The sequence below is a fragment of the Scardinius erythrophthalmus genome (assembly GCF_964197995.2).
Source record: "Scardinius erythrophthalmus genome assembly, chromosome: 2".
Lineage (NCBI taxonomy): Eukaryota > Metazoa > Chordata > Actinopteri > Cypriniformes > Leuciscidae > Scardinius > Scardinius erythrophthalmus.
In genome coordinates this window covers 9,110,079-9,132,286 of record NC_138222.1, presented here as the reverse complement: position 1 = coordinate 9,132,286, position 22,208 = coordinate 9,110,079, and the positions used below count along the sequence as shown (strand labels likewise).

General features: G+C 36.2%; 1 protein-coding gene across 2 annotated transcripts in view; it reads left to right on the top strand.

Annotated features, from left to right (window-relative positions):
* usp53a (ubiquitin specific peptidase 53a) overlaps positions 1–22,208 on the top strand; it is a 53,448-nt gene that overhangs the window by 6,163 nt on the left and 25,077 nt on the right. Inside the window, exons 2-11 of one of the 2 annotated variants that reach the window (XM_081355951.1) lie at positions 6,506–6,749; positions 6,921–7,089; positions 9,219–9,311; positions 9,413–9,547; positions 14,146–14,259; positions 15,075–15,157; positions 15,320–15,419; positions 16,692–16,838; positions 19,057–19,206; positions 21,882–22,050. In XM_081355951.1, coding sequence (XP_081212077.1) covers positions 6,946–7,089; positions 9,219–9,311; positions 9,413–9,547; positions 14,146–14,259; positions 15,075–15,157; positions 15,320–15,419; positions 16,692–16,838; positions 19,057–19,206; positions 21,882–22,050 — 1,135 coding nt within the window. In that variant the 5' untranslated portion in view covers positions 6,506–6,749; positions 6,921–6,945. The remainder of the gene's footprint in view (positions 1–6,505; positions 6,750–6,920; positions 7,090–9,218; positions 9,312–9,412; positions 9,548–14,145; positions 14,260–15,074; positions 15,158–15,319; positions 15,420–16,691; positions 16,839–19,056; positions 19,207–21,881; positions 22,051–22,208) is intronic. The other variant, XM_081355952.1, reaches the window with a different exon arrangement.

Here is a 22,208-nt window from a genome sequence, read left to right as displayed (position 1 = left end):
TGTGATAGAAATAAATTTTCTTATTTTAAATTAACATTATTATACATTGAGTAGTGTTACAAATGATGTCGTAAAATGATCTTTTAGAGTGATTTACACCTGCAGGGGCTTCATTATTCTGTGAATCTCCTCTGTCAATCTGTGGAGGGATCTTTACTTTAGCTTAGGAAAGATATTAAACCATTAGTGATTAGACAGTTCATCGAAGCCTTAAATTTTGTACATTACAGAGCCTTGAGCTCCATATTCAGATAAATTATAATCTTAGAGCTGTAGTCATGGTAGGTAATTAATATGTAGGTAATATAAAACTAATGGATAATGTAAGTAGGAGAAAGAGCCATTTATTATTGTACTTAAAGTCTTAAATATTCCATTAAAATTCAGTGTAATGTGAGTAAGACGATGAAATTGTTTTTGTGCGTGTTCCACAGAACATGTTTGGAATGTCTGAATTTTAATTTTTGGGTTAACTATCCCTTTAAATGTGTTGCATAGTTTGTTTTCAAGACCAAGAATAATCAGGATTTTACTTCCCATATATTCTTAGCACAAAAATGTCAGTTTAAGCGAGTCGTAAATTAGGAAGCTGATCAAAGGAGTAATGAAAGCACAGGAAATGATCTCATCTGTAGTTCAGACATTCCAGCTCTTTATAGAATGGATGAGGGAATTTCTTACATTAGGAAAGAAGAGGAAGAGCCCCATTGCATGACTGAAACCAGACTAACCATTACTGTATATTTTGAAATGTCTGGTTTAGTAGCTATGATGGTTTGTTGTCTAGATATGGATATAGGGCCGCCTTGTGTTTGGAGTCTAAAAAAGAATTGGGATTTGTTCTGTCTGTTGTATCAAAGATCATAAGTCTGATCACTTAGCACACCTCTCCTCAACAAGCCGTGCCATAGACCGCTGCAGGGATGACGCATTTTAGCACTTCCGGTTTCATCATCCTGAAGTCAGTGGGTTTTTTTAATGGGTTTTTGGTTAAATGCTTGAAAGTCTGTGGTTAACAAGCTCAAGATATTTTCATGTTTTATTCTACATCATAAAATACACCAGTATTATCCCCTTGTGTGTTTTTTAAGCTTTTACTTGTCTTGAAAATGGCGGTTGATAACAAGTGGCTAAATGTGACTACAGAGGTTGTCGGGGACATTAAACATAATCATCACATTTATGCATTTACATATATGCATATAGCAGATACTGTTATCCAAAGTGATCACTCTAAACAAGTAAACTCATCTTCTGATTAGTTCACTTTCACCATATCGTTGTCTTTATAATCCAAATACCAATGGAAAAGTTCAATTGGGTTTTTGTCAAGATTTGGTTTGATGGTTCCAGTTTGGCCTATAAAAATAGATAATTGCAGGGATCTATTTGATTCATGTCTGTTGCACAAATAGAGCTAGGGTGTCAAAGTTTAATGGTTGGGGTTAGTGGTTTGTTGAAATCCACAACCTTAAAGGATTACTTCTTCAAAATATCATCTTTTGTGTTCAGCAGAACAAAGAAATTCATACAGTTTTGAAACTACTTGAGGGTGAGTACATGATGACAGAATTTTCATTTGTCATCCGTGAACTAATCCTTTAAGTTTGAGCAATTATAGTGATGTTTGGCTTAGCAAATACCACTGATGATCATCTAGTTAATGAACCGATCTTACAGTGTACAGTAGGTAGTGTGGATTCTGTAGCTTTCAAATGGCAGGTATTTTTGTCATTTACCTATTTTTTTTTCTGTTCTACCTCACCCTCGCTCTTGCTGGCCAAGTTTGTGTCATGCTGGGATGAATTACCATAACCGGTGGCTCATGAGCTCAGGAGAAAAAACGTCACCCATAACGTCAGCATTTTCCGCTCTCCAGCTTCATCATCACCTGATTGTGGGAGCTATGATTCGCTCTGCGCCACGCTGCTTTCTATTACTGCCAGTGATGATAAGACTGCAGAGGCAGGGACTCATGTTTCCAGCCTTGTGACATCTGAGAGGTCCAAACAGAAGTAGTTGTGACCATGTGTGGGTTGGTAAAACGAAGTAATAAAAAAAGTTATTAAAACATCTCTAACAAAGAAATGGGATTCTTACCCTGGGTAACTTTATCCAGGGGCTTTTTTTTTCTCAGTAATGCTTCCTCTGTGCTGCTTCCTTGTTGAAATAAAAGTCAGCAGTTAGATCTTGGGTTAAAACAAAATTCAGTTTTTCTGTTCCTTTGATCTGAGTGATGGAAGTTGAAGTTATATTAGATGGTGACATTTTGGAGGATTTTAGTTTCCATGGCATGCTATTAAAAGTCTGTTAAAATATTGCTCAATGTAATGTTTTTCTGAAGAAATTTTCCATATTGATATTTCATAGAAGTTTTGTCCATATTTTGAATCTTATTGCCCGGGTTAAAGGAAATGTCCGTAAACCTAACAATGTCCTACCCTTTTCCATTTTTTACAGATTTCTTTTCTTACATAGTTTTGTGATTTTATTAACTTTTACTTTTTTTAAAACAGTAATTTACTTTTATCTCCACCTTTTAAAACTCTTTATATTTGATAGCCGATAACCGATATATCGGCAAAATTTTATATCATTTTTGAGCCTGATTACAAAACAAAAGTTTCACCATTTAAAGCCATATCCCAAGCACACTTTTATAGTGTTCACATTATAATTTTATGTAGCCTATATGACTTGTGCTGCACATGTTGCACTTAACTGTATTTTCCTTTTTGAAGTGATTCCAACTGGGCAAGTCATTAGATATCGTGAAAATTCATTGTCTCTTTTTCTGCATTTCTGTAATGCGATATTTTATCAAATAATGTGGTAAAAGTAATACCACAATGCAAAAAATCTTAATGGTCCTAAAGTAGTTTTCATTGTGAAATATGACCTAGACAGTCTCATGAGGATTGAATCGGCCTTTTTCATAATTTGGCTTAAAATCAGAACTTATTAATAGACTGAACAGATGATCAATAGACTTTTCAGGGGGGGAAAACACCTGAACATGAACATTATGTTCAAACTAGTTGTTGTTGGCTCAAACTGGAGCATGTGTTTGCAGAGGTGTGTCTCCAGGGCTCCCAATCCTGAAGACGAGAGCTCTTTAGCAACACTGTATCTTAAGTGATCACCCTGGAATGTGTTCCTGTGGCAGACTGTGACCACATTATAAATGAGAAAGGAACCTCACAGGCTCAAGTAGGTGTTTTTGCCTTGTTTACGTGCTGCTTTTTTGTTAAATCTCAGCAGAACTACTGTTAGTGGGTCAGTGGTCATACTGTGCTCTGTCACCTTAAAACTACTTCTGAGTTGTTTGAATACCAGTGTGAATGAAATGCTGTTCAGCAGGTTTCCGTTGCTGTCTGTGTACTGACACGCTCTCAGAAAAAATAACATGCATCATCCTGACATTTATGCTTTCTCAAGTTTGATGATTTACTCGTTTGTTGATGCTTTTCTTGCTTTTCTGAATGAGCGACAGTCACAAGAGTTGGAGACAAATATGTAGTCTAGGTCATTTTGGGACAAACATAGTTTAACAGCATTTGCTGAAACTGAACTTGAAACCAAAAGTAATCGTCTTAAGTTTTCACCAAATCAAACGGTTCTGCGGTTTATCTTCTCCAGACCTCCACACCACAATCTCAGAGCCAAAAAATGTCCTGTTCAGTTGTTAACTCTTTCCCCACCAGTGTTTAAAAAAAAAAGTTTGCCAGCATTTTTATAATTTTCACAGAATTTTCCCCTGTGAATATGTTGTATGAATATCTAAACATGCAATATATCAAAAGAAAGAACAACCTGCTTTATTCTAGCTTAAACATTTTGAGCAAAAAGCAGAAAAAACGCTTTTTTCTCAAAGACTACATCCAGATCAGATTCAGAACGATGATCAAAACACAGATGGAGTAGATCGAGTCCATCAACACCCCAAAGCTTGCACAGTTATAGCTCGCCCTGGGTCAACATTTCATCCAGTAACATTAGGCACTAGGAAGTTTTGATTTATATGCTGTTTATTGTTGATGATCTTGTTATTTTACTGTGCTATTGCTTGTTTCTGCTGCTTCTTTGCCAGTGTTTTGATCAGGAGATTCAGCACTCTTTCAGAAGATGTGTAATAGCGCCCCCTACCATTCAACAGTGAAAACACGGAAAGCTGGACATTTTCATCAATGGCGGAGAAGCGTCGTCTCATAAATTAAAAATATATTTTCATCAATGTCGGGGAAAGAGTTAATATTGGTATCACAGGAATGCATTATTTCAGCATGGGCTCAGAAAATCTTGAAAAGGTTCTTTCTCTTAAACAAAGCACTACTTTTGGGTAACATAGCCTAGGCCTGCTAGAAACGATAAATCAGTATAAAGTTGTGGTAATGGTTTTAAAACCGTGTAGGTGTAGTTATGCAGAAACTGCTGCGTGATGACGAATGGACTTTGCATTGGGCCACTAAGCAGAAAAAAGGTTGTCATCTACCAAAAATGGTAAATTATTGCAATGTTTTTTTTGTTTTTTAGCTGGATAAGGACACTTGTCTTCTGTAGAGCTGTTTTTGTTTTGAGGTTTTCGCGTGCAGCCGTCATAGGCAGCCGTGCACGAGCGCAAAACCTCACAACACCCACCCCTGTCGGTGATTGGTTGGAACACTATTTATATTGGTTTTGAGTGTTGGTGAAACCAACTGTTTTTGTGTGCAGATCTCAGAGCCTAGGCTGCCTACAGAGACATGTTTTTTTGACGGCATGCTTATGGGGCGTTCAGCTAGAGGATCGTTAGGAAAGATGGCCTGAAATCGCTGATACAACCTTTAAAGGGATAGTTCACCCAAAAATGAAAATACTGTCAGTAATTACTCACCCTCATGTTGTTCCAACTACCGTAAGTCCTTCGTTCATCTTCGGAACACAAATTAAGATATTTTTGATTAAATCTGAGCGCTGTCTCACTCCTCCATAGACTTCTAAGGGACTGAAACTTGCTGGCCCAGAAAAGTTATTAAAGAGATCGTTAATATAGTCCAAGTGACTACAGTGGCTTAATCTTAAGTTTATCAAGCGACAAGAATACTTTTTGCGCGCTAAAAACAAAACAAAAATAACGACTTTATTCCGCCTTTATAAATAAAGACTTTGTTTTGCTGCGCAAAAACACTACGTTAACTCACTTGAGGCCCAGAGAGAAGGAAATGAATAGTGGAATAAAGTCGTTATTTTTGTTGTTTTTTTAGCGCAAAAAGTATTCTCGTCGCTTGATAAACTTAAGATTAAGCCACTCTAGTCACTTGGACTATATTAACGATCTCTTTAATAACTTTTCTGGGCCAGCAAGTTTCAGTCCCTTAGAAGTCTATGGAGGAGTGAGACGGCGCTCAGATTTAATCAAAAATATCTTAATTTGTGTTCCGAAGATGAACGAAGGTCTTACGGGGTTGGAACAACATGAGGGTGAGTAATTACTGACAGCATTTTCATTTTTGGGTGAACTATCCCTTTAACCAATTGATTGAATCAATGAATTGAATCAACATTGCACTAAATTTAGCTGAGCAATGGCACTATTGTCTTCTGTAGAGCTGCTTCAAAGCTGAATTTCAATTGTTTCATAATTGATCAACTTTGCAAGATCGATGCTGTTATTGAACTGAACTGAATCAACATTGAACTGACTCAAAGTGAATAATGACAGTATTGTCCTTTGTAGAGATGCTTATAGCTGAGCTGAACTCCTTTCATAATTGATTCACTTTAAACATTTATTGAACTGAACTGAATTAACATTGAACTGACTTGAGATGAATAACAGCACCATTACCTTCTGTAGAGCTGCTTTACTGCTAAAATTTAAGTTTAAAATGTTTCATTTTGCAGTATGATTCTGCTTATAACTGTAAAGCTGCTTTGAAACAGTCTGAATTGTATAAAGCACTAGCCTATATAAAAAAATGATGACTTACCACAGTTTTGCTTTAATGCAATGTTATCACGTCATAATTGACTCATCCTAATATAAAAGATATTAAGGCCATTGCCACTGACTAAATTAGTTTTAACCGCACAATATACTGATTTTCGATTGTAAGCAACAAAGAAGCTGCCATTGTATATTTTCAGTCTTTTATTGCTTTTCTGTGCACTTGCCAAGACCGTGATGTCAGTTTGCTTACACCTTGCATTCTGTAGAAACAAGTTGGTGCAAAGTCATAAAAAAGTTAAACAATAATGTTATTTAGCTCAGCAGTGCCAGTTGGATGAGCTGACCTACTGACTTTTGCACAGTTTTGAATGAATAGCCACTCCTCCCGTTAATGATTTATAAGGAGGTGTTTATAATGACAAGCGTTTCTGTGTTGTTGTTAGCGTCTCAATTTGCAGGAATCAATGTATGTGATTAGTCGGGCTCAGATTCAAAGTGTAGATTAAATTGCGAGCAAGTTATTCAAGCAGGCATGTTCATTGCTTCCAGAATTCATGCATTTGCTTCTCTCCACAGAGTGAGTCCTGCTCGTCCTAAGGCTGATGTCCTTCAAGAGTAGCGTCAGAAACATGGATGACCCTTTAAAGGTTGACTGATTCCAGCTGACACCTCATATGTGCTTTATAACTATGCTGCGAGTCACTAGAGGCCTTATGGCCACAGTATCCGCCAACAACTCGCCAAATTCCCCAACTCAATTCAGGGAATGATCAAACCATCCTGTCTAGGACATACACATCAAGAGACCTCTTACATACAGGTCAGTAGCAAAAATAAAGGCTTTTACTCAATGATTGACTGGGAAGCAGACCTTAAAAGCCTCAAGTTAAATAGTCATAACAACCTTTTTCCAACAGTACCATCTTTTGTTTGTGAAATCATTACTTGAAATTACAATTCAAACCTTCTTTAACAAGTAACTGTTCATCAGCAGGAAGGCAAATACCCCGAATCCAATGGCATGGGTCAAGTTCTTCAAGAGACCAGGAGGCAATCTTTCCAAGTCTTACCAGCCGGGATCTATGATGTCCTTGGCCCCCACCAAGGGACTACTAAATGAGCCGGGACAGAACAGCTGCTTCCTCAACAGTGCAGTGCAGGTTCGTGTTTGCCTGAGGGAACTTTTTTCATTCTATTCATCCATTTATCTCTCTATCCACCTATCTATCAATTGATACACATTACCATTAAAGGTTTGGAATCATTAAGATTTTTAAATGTTTTTGATTGAAGTCTTACGCTCACCAAGCCTGCATTTATTTGATCAAAAATACAGTAAAAAATGTAATATTGTTTTGTGATGAAAAGCTGAATTTTCAGGATCATTACTCCAGTTTTCAGTGTCACATGATTCTTCAGAAATCATTCTCATTGGCTGCTCATTAAGTTTTTGGAAACCATGATACATTTTTTACACAGCATGTGTGAAATATATATCGTTTGTAACAAACTAAATGTCTTTGTTGTAGGTTTTGATCAAATTAATGCATCCTTGCTCAATAAAAGTATTAATTTCTTTAAATAAACTTAGTGACCCCAAACTTTTGAACTGTATATATGTTACCGGCAAAGTGTGTAATCCGGCATTCTATAGAATGCCTAGGTAATGTATAGAATTAGGTCATGTATTTTTGCCAAAAACCATCAGGCATTCTATACATTGCCTAGGCATTCTATACAATACCGGGATTTCACACTTTGCCGGTAACATATATATTCACAGTTCCACACAGATATTCTTACCAATGGTACTTTGAGGTAGATGAATATGGTAATGTTAATCATTTTACCATATTATTTAATCATGAACATAATGACATTTAAAGGTTATCAGTATCAGTAATTTCAGGTCTCAGTGATTTCTCCCTTCGGTATCAGTGATTTCAGGCCCAAAAATAATCACATTCATCTAATCTTTCCTAACGATCCGCTTGCTGTTGTGAGGTTTTGCCTATGACGGCTGCACGCGAAAACCTCACAACACCCACCCCTGTCTGTGATTGGTTGGAACACTATTTATTTTGGTTTTGAGTGGTTGGTGAAACCAACTGTTTTTGGGTGCAGATCTCAGAGCCTAGGCTGCCTAGAGAGACGCGTTTTTTGACGGCATGCTTATGGGGCGGGCAGCTAGCGGATCGTTAGGAAAGATTAGATGAATATGATAATTTATTTTTGGGCCTGAAATCACTGATACAACCTTTAACATGGCTTTATTAACATTCACTGCCTAATGGCTTCAACTTTGAACAAACGAAATACTGTTACTTAGTATATCATCTACATATAAAAGTCAGATCGACTGGACTTACAAGATTAACGTAAAAATATCACCCACCCCCGTAAACATTCTAACTAGCTTGTGACTCACATTGAGTTCTGACCACAGCAACCAGTCATCTCCTCCTCAAGAGTATTTACGGCATCCCAACTCCACCCATCAACCCCCAAATCTTGCTCACAACAGTGTTTGTCATGCTCCTAGTCCGCTAGTTACTGCAAGCCAGTTTTCCCTCTTGGATAGGATCATGGACATTATGATTGAGTGTATCTTTTCCTCTCTCTGTTATCTTTTTCCTGTACTCATCACCATGGAGTGAGGAGGTCATACTCAGACTAAGTTGTCTGGGGCCTAAGGGAAAGAGACAAGAGTGAAGAGTAACCTTACACTGCCAGTCCAACACACACACACACACACACACACACACACACACACACACACACACACACACACAGATGAACATCTCTCACCCCTCATCCTCTGTCATAGCCTAATCTCCCTTAAGCTGTTCCACCAAGCAAGGACAATGAGTCATATTTCTCAGAGTTTTAAGAACAAAATGACTCCCAATAAGAAAAGGCACAAAAAAAAATAATGCATGGCCATCGGATGTTGACTTTAAGATTGTCACTTTGAAGCGTCATGCAAAATCAGAAGAATGAGTAGTTTAGAAAGATACATTGGAGGAGAAGCACACCATTTAGAGGAGATCCCTACCTAGATAGGATTTTGAGGCAGCAAATTATGGCAAATGAAATGGCAAATTTAGGTTTAGTTTTTAAAAAATGGTGTGTTTTTAAAAAACACACCCTTAGAAAGGAGCTGCCTATGTAGAGAGTAGACTGTGAGGCAGCTCATTTCAGCTTGGAGCAGAGATGTAGTAAATGTTTGTCATTCATTGAGGTGAGGTATTTCTAAATCTGAATTTCCTGTTATTTCCATGCACTCCAGGTGCTTTGGCACCTCGATATCTTCCGACGGAGTCTTCGTCAGCTTCCAAACCACTACTGCTTGGGGGACTCCTGCATCTTTTGCGCTTTGAAGGTATTCTCATGGCCAAACCAATCATAAACCAGCATTTAATACTTTCTTTAATGAAAAGTTTTTGTGTTAGTGTTAAAAAGCACTTCATGTTTGTTTTGCAGGGAATATTCTGTCAGTTCCAGCACAGCCGAGAGCGAGCGCTACCCTCAGACAACCTGCGTAATGCCCTAGCCGAAACCTTTAAGGATGAGCAGCGCTTTCAGTTAGGCTTCATGGATGATGCTGCTGAGTGCTTCGTAAGTGTCTTTGTGTGTGATTTTGTGAGCCAGAACGAGGAACTTGCCATGATATGCAAAAATTTTGATATGTATGGCTGGTTGATTGTAGCTAAAAAAAAAAAAAAATATATATATATATATATATATATATATATATATATATATATATATATATATGTATATATATATGTATATATATATATATATATATATATATGTATGTATATATATATATATATATATATATATATATATATATATATATATATATATATATATATATATATATATATATATATATATATATATATATATATATATGTATGTATATGTATATATATATATATATATATATATATATATATATATATATATATATATATATATATGTATATGTATATATATATATATATATATATATATATATATATATATATATATATGTATGCTACAATCATAGCAAACAAATATGCTACAAATATATATATACTTTTTGTAGCTTTGTTTTAACCCTTTGATGCATGATGACCACTACAGATGTGTATATCTCTCAGAATTAATAAATTGAAATCGGTTATCGTTATCGTAATCTTTGTTTTCGTTTTGAAGTAAAAAAAAAACTAAACATTGAGATAAGTGTTATGAACTAAACCAAAAAATATTAAAATGCTTTTGCTAATTGAAATACAATAAAATATTAACATTAGATGAAAACTATTAAATTACTAAAACTGAAATAAATTTTAGCATAATAGAAATATAAAAAAACGATTACTAAAACTTAAATTACAATGAAACCTGAAAATATAAAAATAAAATAAATACTATAATACTATTAAAAATATATATTAGGATAACATTTGTGATTTTAGAAGTGTGTGTGTATATATATATATATATATATATATATATATATATATATATATATATATATATATATATATATATTAGGGCTGGGTATTGACACAAATTTCACAATTCGATTCGATTTCGATTCGCAAGCTTGCAATTCGATTCGATTTCGATTACGATCCGATTCGATTCAATATCGATTATTTTGGATATCAGGTTCAATACATGGCAAATTTTCTCAAGGAAAGCAAATCTCTTAACTAATGTTGTTAACTATGGGAGTCAGTTAGCCTGTAGGCTTCATTAGCCTACTATAATATAGCTTAAAAATAAGGTAAAAATTAACTGATTTGTATACAAACACTTAAATTACACTTTTATTTATTTTTATAATAATAAAGTTATATGAAATATAAACATTTAAATGGTGGCTGTCATAAAAACCTGCCAGATTTATTCAAACATGCATTAAAAATAGAAGAACATTATAAAAATTATAATGAATATTATGTAATATGGTGCATATATTTAGCAAAATGCTCCTCTCTAGAGTTAATTTTTCTAGCTGACTAACGAGTTTATGGTCACTGGATATGTTTTTTCTGAGGTAAATGTGACGTTACATGACATTGTTTGCAAGCTGATTTACTGACGTCTTTCTGCGTCTTTCCACGGTTGAAACACTGATTTGAGCGATTCCATGTCACATGATACGGATTTCGATAAGTTGTACACTATCTTTTAACACACTTTCAGATGCTCATTCATGTTTATTCCGCACTGTAACTGGTGTTATTAAGGCGGAAGAGAAGATCACGTGCGCTCCGCACTGCTTCTCTTGAGCTGAGCTGCGCCAGAGCGATCTCACGCCAAAGCGGCAAAACGGTATTTATGTTTTTGAATTGCGTAATAAAATGGACGTAATTTGAATCTGAGACTTTGTTTCATATCAATAATATCAAAGCACAAAGATTAGTGCGATTTATTGGATGGGATGCACGCAACAATGTTACATTCATTCATCAACTGAAAACAGGATGACTAATCGATTCTTGGGATTTAAGAATCGATATCGTTTCGTAAAAATGAGAATCGATTAAAATCGAGAAATCGATATTTTTTACCCAGCCCTAATATATATATATTTTTTATTTTAAAGGTATAGCGGAGGATCTTTCCGAATTTTAGATAAGACCCGCCCTCTCCACTTTTTGAAAAGTTTGATTGATTCACCAGAATGATTGACAATTAGGAGGACCAATAGTATAGGTGATCCACCCGGAAGTAAAAAATCCTCCGCTATACCTTTAATGAACAAACGAAAAGTGCATTACGATCAATGCAACATATAAGACATTTTGATATAGCCCAGGCATTCATACTATGTTATGTATTATTATAATAATTCCTTAATCCCCTAAATATTATTATTATTATTATTATTATTTTCTAGATAAATATATAATTAGACTTTATAAACGTCTTTATCATATTTATCATATTATCCTTTTTTTTTGTGTGCAGGTTGTTGGTTGCCTTTGGCAACGTGACCTCTCAAATTTTTATTCAATTTGTCACATTTGTGGATAATATCCAACCCAAGTGCTTAATTTAATGTAGTCATTTTTGATTGATGTCTTTTTATAAAAAAAAACTTTATAAAATTTCCAAATGAATCTCAGATGCTATTATGTACAGTATCCACAGCACAGTTCATGCACCCTTGTCCTAATGTCTGTCTCTCTCTCTCTCTCTCTCTCTCTCTCTCTCTCTCTCTCTCTCTCTCTCTCTCTCTAAAAAAACGATTACTAAAACTTAAATTACAATGAAACCTGAAAATATAAAAATAAAATAAATACTATAATACTATTAAAAATATATATTAGGATAACATTTGTGATTTTAGAAGTGTGTGTCTGCGCCAGAGCGATCTCACGCCAAAGCGCCAAAATGGTATTTATGTTTTTGAATTGCGTAATAAAATGGACGTAATTTGAATCTGAGACTTTGTTTCATATCAATAATATCAAAGCACAAAGATTAGTGCGATTTATTGGATGGGATGCACGCAACAATGTTACATTCATTCATCAACTGAAAACAGGATGACTAATCGATTCTTGGGATTTAAGAATCGATATCGTTTCGTAAAAATGAGAATCGATTAAAATCGAGAAATCGATATTTTTTACCCAGCCCTAATATATATATATTTTTTATATTAAAGGTATAGCGGAGGATCTTTCCGAATTTTAGATAAGACCCGCCCTCTCCACTTTTTGAAAAGTTTGATTGATTCACCAGAATGATTGACAATTAGGAGGACCAATAGTATAGGTGATCCACCCGGAAGTAAAAAATCCTCCGCTATACCTTTAATGAACAAACGAAAAGTGCATTACGATCAATGCAACATATAAGACATTTTGATATAGCCCAGGCATTCATACTATGTTATGTATTATTATAATAATTCCTTAATCCCCTAAATATTATTATTATTATTATTATTATTATTATTTTCTAGATAAATATATAATTAGACTTTATAAACGTCTTTATCATATTTATCATATTATCCTTTTTTTTTGTGTGCAGGTTGTTGGTTGCCTTTGGCAACGTGACCTCTCAAATTTTTATTCAATTTGTCACATTTGTGGATAATATCCAACCCAAGTGCTTAATTTAATGTAGTCATTTTTGATTGATGTCTTTTTATAAAAAAAAACTTTATAAAATTTCCAAATGAATCTCAGATGCTATTATGTACAGTATCCACAGCACAGTTCATGCACCCTTGTCCTAATGTCTGTCTCTCTCTCTCTCTCTCTCTCTCTCTCTCTCTCTCTCTCTCTCTCTCTCTCTCTCTCTCTCTCTCTCTCTCTCTCTCTCTCTCTCTCTCTCTCTCTCTCTCTCTCTCTCTCTCTCTCTCTCTCTCTCTCTCTCTCTCTCTCTCTCTCTCTCTCTCTCTCCTCTCTCCTCTCTCTTCTCTCTTCTCTCTTCTCTCTCTCTCTGTCTCTCTCTCTCTCTCTGGAAAGCTGAAGTAAGCATGTTTACCCCTTCGGTATGTGCAGGATTTCTCTTAGGGCCACCTAATTGCAGTAAACCTGCTTAGAACTGGGACCTGTAATCAATTTCTGTTTAGCGCAGCAGGACTGTGGAGAGTCAGTCATTACCTCAGTAAAGGTCCATTTACAGAGCTCCCCTAAACAACACAATCAATGAATGATCTCTATCAAAGCAAGCCTGGAGTGCACAGATGCGTTCACACTGCTCTAACAGTCAATGCAGGTTCTCTATCAGCGCTTGGCTAGAGAGACTATCCCGGCAATGCTTTTGTCTGTTTTTCCGGGTTGCCTTTTTATACTGAACTAGGACTGTTTTAAAACAAGCTAATCTTTACTGGGGAAAATTAATCTTGCCTCCTTTCAAAAGGCAAATTGGTGTCAACAGCGCTATTGGTGTTGCTAAATGTACCCACGGTTCTCAGGTTTGAAAGGGTGTATTTAAGCAGATAATAGGCTTGGGGAAAATTACTAAAGCTTAGAATGCATTCACTTCATGCCAAGGCATCATTGTACCAGCCCAATCAAATCCATTGTGTATATATCTGGTAATACAAGAAATTATTGTTTTCATGTCACTGAATCTGCAACATAATTACTGTGTGTGTGTGAATATGCATTATTATTATTATTTTTATATACTTTTGTGTAAAATGCCTCATGACACACACAAACTGTAGGCTTTTGTATTTTTCATAGGAGAACATTCTCCAAAGGATTCACCTGCACATCGCGCCAGATGACGATCTCGACGCCTGCACATCTAAATCTTGTATCACTCATCAGAAGTTTGCTATGGCACTTTACGAACAGGTATTGTAGCGCTTTTATACTCCTTCACACACGTGCATGCAGACGCGCCTCCTGTGAGTAATAGAGAATTGATCGCTATCCAACGGGGGTTTTCAATCAGCCGGGTACAGTGGGCGGAATAGTCGTAGGGAATACTAATTCAGGATCCATTCCCTCTCCTTCTCCTGAGGCATGGGAACACACACAGCCCTTGTAAAAGTATTTTGATGGTATTAGACGTTAATAACATGGTACACGTGTGTGTATATAGTGTGTCACATAAATTAGTTTAAACGCTTGGGTCATTAAATTTTTATTCAGCTTTTATTCAGCAAGGATGCATCAAATTGATCAAAAGAGACAGTAAAGACTTTTACATAGTTTAAAAAAGATTTCTATTGCAAATAAATGCTGTTCTTTAGAACTTTCTAATCGTCAAAGAATTACAAAAAAAAAAAAAAAAACAGTTTCCACAATAAACTTAAGCAGCACAACTGTTTTGAACCTTGTTTTAATTGTAATACTATTTCACAATATTACTGTTTTTACTGTTAGAGACTCATTGCGTAATACATAAAACCATGGTTAAGCCACGGTACATTTTGTGTACACGAGAGACTACCCTGTAAACTAAAGCATTGTGTGATTTGCTGTTTGGACACAAGAAAGTGTTCATTCTTGTTTTGCCCGTATAAGGAATTTTTAAATTGGTTACACCCTCAGGTTGTACACAGTTTATGTGGGTTGAGACATCTTACATCATATAAAGTAGTGTAATTAAGGCTTTACATCATGTATTAGCATGCATCACTGTGTGTGTGTTATTCCCCCCGCAGTCAGTGTGTAGGAGCTGTGGTGCATCGTCCGACCCGCTACCCTTCACTGAGCTCGTACACTATGTGTCCACAACAGCCCTCTGGTAAGTGTGACCCTCTCCAGCCATCTTGCCAGAAACTTGAGATGTGTTTTTGTTGGTATATTGACCTAAAAAGATCAAAATACCTGAAACTATGTGATTTTTGTTATCAAATTGCTTTTTTTTATCTCGGTTTCTCTCTCTTCCTCTTTCTCTGCACTCCAGCCAACAAGCCTCAGAGATGAGAGACGAAAGGATGCGCCCAGATATGTTTGGGGAGTTGCTAAAAGCCGCCAGCACAGTTGGAGATATGCGTAACTGTCCGGTAGGTGTCTGGTAATTTTGATTAATAATGTAGAATTTACTAGAGCTTTTAGCCCTTAGAGGACACCATCATGCACTAATGTGATGGCTCTTTCTGTGATGTGATGTGATGTGGTGTCATTAAGCACACACAAGGACAAACACACATACCCTTCTTATCTGATATTCTGCAAGTGTAACACCTCTATGTGACGGCAAGATGAAACACGAGACCGGAACGTTCCTCTCGCATATCAACACATTCTGCATTTTTAAACAGGCGAAGTAGGAAGTCACATCGTACTAGTCACTGTCAGAAGCATGCATCTCATTAAAGAAATGAAATGTTTGGTAAAAACATGGTTATTATAGTTAACTAAATCTAAAACCTAAAAAAAAATCATAAGTCATAAATTAAAATGAACATTAACTTAAATAAAAATATATATATTTTTAAACATAACACTTATTTCAAGGTAGTTGCCAAGGCATTTAGTTTAGCTGAAATGCTAAAATAATTTCAATAAAATAATAAAAACTACATAGACTCATTTAAAGGGGACCTATAAAGCAAGTTCACTTTTACATTGTTTTTGAACATAATTATTTGTCCGCAGTGTGTATACAACCACCCTGTTATGATAAAAATACATCCACTCTTTTTGCTATTTTCCACGTAAATCAGAAACGGTTTCTCAAATGAGCCATTCAGGAATGCATCCATTGGGATGTCACAGTGGAACAGGCCCAATTAGCTTAGCTCCTCCCCTGAGTAAGCTGTACACAGTCCGCTATCTTTATCTTGTTTGTTTCACATTGTTGTTTGATTTACATTAACACCACAAACAGCACCAGGTACTGTATATAAGGCTGCCACTTTAAAACACATATCTAATATGTACATGCGACTTTCTTTCCCAGCTGTTTACGTTCACAGACATAACCGACTGTGTTTATGTGAACTTTGTGTGTATTTGACAGTTTAAGCTTGGTTTAGTGCTCACATGGCGTGTGAGTGCTCAGAAAACCACATATCAGAAGTTTAAACTAATATGGCTTTAAATTGCATGCAACTTATAAACTTTCGTGATGACAGAGAACTGCAATGTCATGTTAGCGTAACCATGATAGAGATTATTGTCAGAGTATCCAAGGCACAAGCTGTAAAGGCTCCACCCTCTTCTGGAAAAGGGGGCGGGGAGCAGCAGCTCATTTGCATTTAAAGATACACACACAAAAACAGTTAAAAAACAAACAAATAAATAATTATGTTTTATCGCTGTCCCTTCACTAGAGTAACTGTGGTCAGAGAATCAAGATCCGGCGCGTGCTGATGAACTCTCCAGAAATCGTGACCATTGGATTTGTGTGGGACTCAGAACACTCAGACCTCACTGAAGACGTCCTCCGATCTCTCGGACCACACCTCAACCTCTCAGGGGTAAGAATGCTGTCTAGCAAACTCTCTCAAACGCTCTGCTCCACCTGGTTCATTTCAGAAAGGTGTTTGACCCCGTCCTAAAGAATCAAACTACAAAAGCACTACAGTACACCAGGGGATCATGAAAAAATGCTTTGTAGAACATCTTGGTGACACAGAATAAAAGATTTGAAAGAAAAATAAATATTTAATGTACTTCCAGATTGGTCACATTTGATTATACTTTACAAGGTCCTTTCAAATGTCAATTTGGTATAAATTTGAATGTGTTGAGGATGAAATAAAGTCTTCAGTTTTACTTATTAATAATTATGGTGGCTGGTGTGCCATGGTATGTACTACAATACTGATTAATACCATATTCAAATAACATTGATTTACATTGATGGTTTTTAAAGGGATAGTTAACTCAAAAAATTAAATTCTGTCATTTAATTACCCTTGTGTCATGCTAAACCTGTAAGACTTTCTTTCTATTGTGGAAAACATTCTACAATGCAATAGAAGTCAACGGTAACCAAAACGGTTGATGTCATACAGGTTTGAATTTTTTTTTTTTGTTGAACAATCTCTTTATATGTGCATTAAAAAATCCAATCAAACCCATGAAATTACCATGATGCATGTCTGAAAACACATTACATTGCAATGGTACTAAAAATATGATAGTTGGTAAGAAGAGTATTTTCTATATTTCACGCTTAGGAAATAGACGACCTAAATTTACAAGAATCTGCTAATCAACTTTTAGGTTACTCGTTTATATGTCATTGAAGACTGTTGTGGGGAAATCCAGTAAGAAACATCTTATTCCTGGCTCTTATATAAAATATAGAATTCATAGGAAGCCTCCATCCAGATTAAATGGCTATAAAAAGCTTCTGACCTCACCACGGTTACTCTTTTTCAGTTATTTATTTTTATAGCACATCTGGTGCTGGTGTCATCGAGGCCGATTTATGGTTAGTGCCTTGGAACATATGTATGAAACGAAGTAGGAGTTTATCCTCTTCATAAGACTGAGGTTGTGTAACTGCATCAGTGACTGCATAGCCCACGCTTGATGACCAGAAAGCCACTACAGTGGAAGGTCATCTGGCGTCTGAGTGTGTAGACGGCCTTCGTTACCAGCCTCATGTGTGGGAGTATAAAGCCATATTTGAGCATTGTTTTCCACCAGATGGCCGTTCTGTTTGTGCAGCTGTATGCATTTTATATGTTAAAATGCATCTGTAGGTGACCTTACATATCTCCTTATAGAGCTATACAAACAAGCATGGTGAATTTGGTTTGGTATCGAAGATCTAGATTGGAAGAATCAGTTCTTTTACACCAAATTGTCACACATGCTAAATAGCTTTCATTCTACTTTTCGCCCACTTCCACGTTACCATCCTCCAGTTGGATTAGTCTCAGCCGAAACCCCCTGGACAAGTACAAAGGCTTTAATTCATTCCCTAGTTCTCCATGTGATGTTGGAGACTTCAGAGGAAAATGTCTCCCCGCCTGCCTGCAATCCATTGTTTCACGAGCCTCCAAAGAAAACCAGCTATTCAGGAATCAGGGGTGGAGGAACAAGTGTTGGTTGTGCAATAGCTGCTTTATTTAAACTTGTTTCAGCAAATACATACTTTTACGTTTTGTCACCTACTCCTGCCTTCTAATTCTGAAGACTCTTTGGTTTTTCTCGGAAGACTGCAGTCTAGCACATGAAACTGCTGTAAACGTGCACCCAGAAACTATGAATGTGTCATCGTTTACTCATGTCGTTCTAGACTTGTGATTTTTCTTTGTTTTTTTCTTTTGTGGAACACAAAAGATGTTTAATTGGATGTTTATGCTGCTCATGTGTGCACAATTAAAAGTAAATGTTGACTATGGACTGTCGAGCTCCAAAACAGACTGGAAGTATGAAGAATTGTGCTGCTACTTTTTTTTTTTTTTTTTTTTGGAGTTCGACAGTCCTTGGTCACCATCCGTTTTCTCTAAATGGAGAAAAAGAAACCGTATAAACGTCCTCTCTAACATCTCCTTTTGTGTTTGACTGTTGAAAGAAAATCATACAGGTTTGAAAGATATGAGGGTGAACAAATGATGACATGGTTAATAAATTATATGAATTAAGTTAATGCAACATTAACTAAGGGAACTTATTGTGAAGTGTTAATGATTTTTGGGTATGTTATGATTGTCTAAATAAATGCATTTGTGTTTGCAGCTCTTTTATCGTGTCACAGACGAACGTGCAAAGAAGAGTGAGCTGCTATTGGTGGGAATGATCTGTTACTCCAGCAGACATTATTGTGCCTTTGCCTACCACACCAAATCATCCAAATGGATTTTCTTTGATGATGCCAATGTTAAAGAGGTAAGAGTATACTTACCTGTTACGGATTGAGTGCTTTTCTCTATACATTTACACATTTACTATTCATAATTCTAGCAACTACCCAGCAGTCCTGGCACTGGTGATGTGCGTTATTAAACAAACATTCCCTCCGTCCACACATTTAAATATCTAAACATTTATACCATTTTCACTGATCACATGGTCGCTATATCCGTTTTACTTCCTGTAACTTGACACTGCAACTGTTTCCTCCTTTTTCACACTCGCTCAAAGAGTTTATAGTTCACTGAAAAATAATTTGGTGGATTTAATTTGAAACTGGTTTCACTCAAAAATTGCAAATAAATTTCACTATTAATTACAAAGAAACCACAAGTAACTCATTGATGTAAATGTGAATTTTTTTAAATAGATAGACTGAAATAGTATTTCCTTGTTAAACTTACTCCAATGATCTGTTTTATTTTTACTGTGTATGTTTCTTCACCAAATCTTTAATTTACAGCCTTTTTCTTTGTGCAAAATATATTTGTCTTTTGATTTTGAGGTCAAACTTGTTATTGTCATTCTATTTGTTCGTTAAAAAGATTCTTTTAAAGCGTAGTTAAATTTTTAACTTTGATTTATGTAAACACTCATTATTACCTGCCTAAACAGTCACTATTAAGTTAACAGCCTAAACGGTCACTAATTACCACCAGATAAAAGATTGGGATGGGCAGCCAGCAAGAGTGAAAAAAAGTCGAGATCCAGTGTAGTGGTGCATGGCCCGTATCTCTTCATCAATCTGTCAGTAGTGTGCGACTTCTGCTTGCGTGTGCACTTCAGCTCTCACTGGGCTAGTGGTGCCCGTCGCTGCCGCCAAGATGGATCACCCTCACACACACGCGCACACACACAGTATGTGCATTACAGTAGATGTTTGTTTGCTAACTTACAGTATAGAGAGAACTTATCATATTTTTGCAGAACTTATCACATTTTTTTTTCACGTCTTAACTTAATTACATTTTAGTTTTGTTGATTAGTTTTTTTAAGCATTTCTTAATTAATCTCTTTTACAATCTTCCCTGCTCCTTTTTTGCTTTGCATTTTGACCAACACAGGCACAATGGAAAAACATGCCTCTACTTACATGTTTGCAAAACTCAAACTTACTAATACATACAAATCACTGCAGTCTCCAGATGAAATGAACACTAGAGGCAATAAAACATCAACAACTTTTTATTCCTTTTCACACAAATTACAATTACTGGGGCAGATTATCGATTAATAAAGACTTTTCACGTGGTTTCTCGCACAGCAAAGGTTTTGAGGTCAAAACATTTTATGATGTATGACTTTTACCATAGAGCATGATTTGTAAACTAATAAAATTTGATGTTTACATCACATAACCAGCTCCATATATTTGACTTTTCTGACATGGCAAACTTGCTACGTCGCTCACCTTGTACAACATCGCACTTGCGATGTGGAACGCTCAAGTAGTAGTCCCGTGAAACATTTAGTCACGATAAAAGGTCCCGCTCCTGCCCGAAACTTTCACGTTTACTTCTGTTCCCAGTGACAAAAGCCTGTAGGAAGAAAGGAAGTTTCTGTCTCGTTCTGGTGCTATAGGCTTTTTTTTTTTTTTTTTTCAATTTCCACACACAACGCTTTAGATCACCAGTGACAGTTGTTATTATTAGGTAATTATATTTCGCGGGAGCCCACAAGTCATTACTTTTTCCCGCTTCCCACACGCTCATCAGTATCTTACCTCGCACACCCTCACTCAGCAATTCTGAACTTTTCCCGGGCCACACTCTGGGATTGCAGACCTCTAGTACAAGCAAGCTAAAATGTGTTTTTTTTTGTGTCACGTTTGCTTTTGTTAACACTATCGGGTATGTTTAAAGGGTTAGTTCACCCAAAAATGAAAATTCTGTCATTACTTACTCACCCTCGTGTCGTTCCAAACCCGTAAGACCTTCGTTCATCTTTGGAACCACAAATTAAGTTTTTGATGAAATCCGAGAGCTCTCTGTTCCCTCTATAGACAGCAACATATCATTGCAATTTTCAAGGCCCAGAAAGGTAGTAAAGACATTGTTAACATAGTCCATGTGACTACAGTGGTTCAACCTTAATGTTATGAAGCGATGAGAATACTTTTTGTGTGCAAAACCCCCCAAAAATAACGACTTCATTCAACAATTTCGCGATACATACAACAACCAACGTAATAAAACATTGCCAGGTTCACGTTTATCTGTTTTGGATAAAACTGAACATGGGCCACACAGTGGACAATTCAATGTCGTGAAACGTGCAAGACACAACATAATATAATTTTGCAGAAAATTTCCAATGAGCCTGGTTTGCATTAAGACTGTTCAGATAATTTTTTCTTCAATGGGAAGCACTGCGTCCACATCCTGCTTTCTAACTTTTCCTGCTTTTCACTCTCTCGCTTTCTCGCTCTTTCTTTCTTTCTTTCTCTTCTGTCTGTTAATTAAGATGGAAGGTTACATCTGTTTGCCTAGAGAGACTTTGTAGTACAGCCTGCGTACTCTTACCTAAGCCTCCCTGAGGCATGCGTGCCTTCACGTCTAATAATAATCACTTTTTCATTGCTGTCTGTTTCACAGATGTACTTTACTAACGATACTAAAGAACAGTATAACTTGAATTTATTTATTTTTAAGGTGGGACCCAGGTGGAAAGATGTGGTCACAAAATGCATCAAAGGTCACTTCCAGCCTTTGCTTTTGTTCTACACTAACCCTGATGGCAGTTCTGTGATAACAGACGAGGCCCAGCGGAGCAACAGCAGTTCCGGACAAAATAAGAGCTCAATCAATGGAGACGCACCAGGTAGAAAACCTTTCAATGCAGTTCTATTGTATTCAGGTAAATTCAACACAAAAATGTAAAAAAAAAAAAAAAAAAGTAGAGATCACAGCTGTTAGTAAACATGTTATTTTATTTAGTGGTCGACAGATATTCTATCTATCTCTCTGGCCCCGTCCACA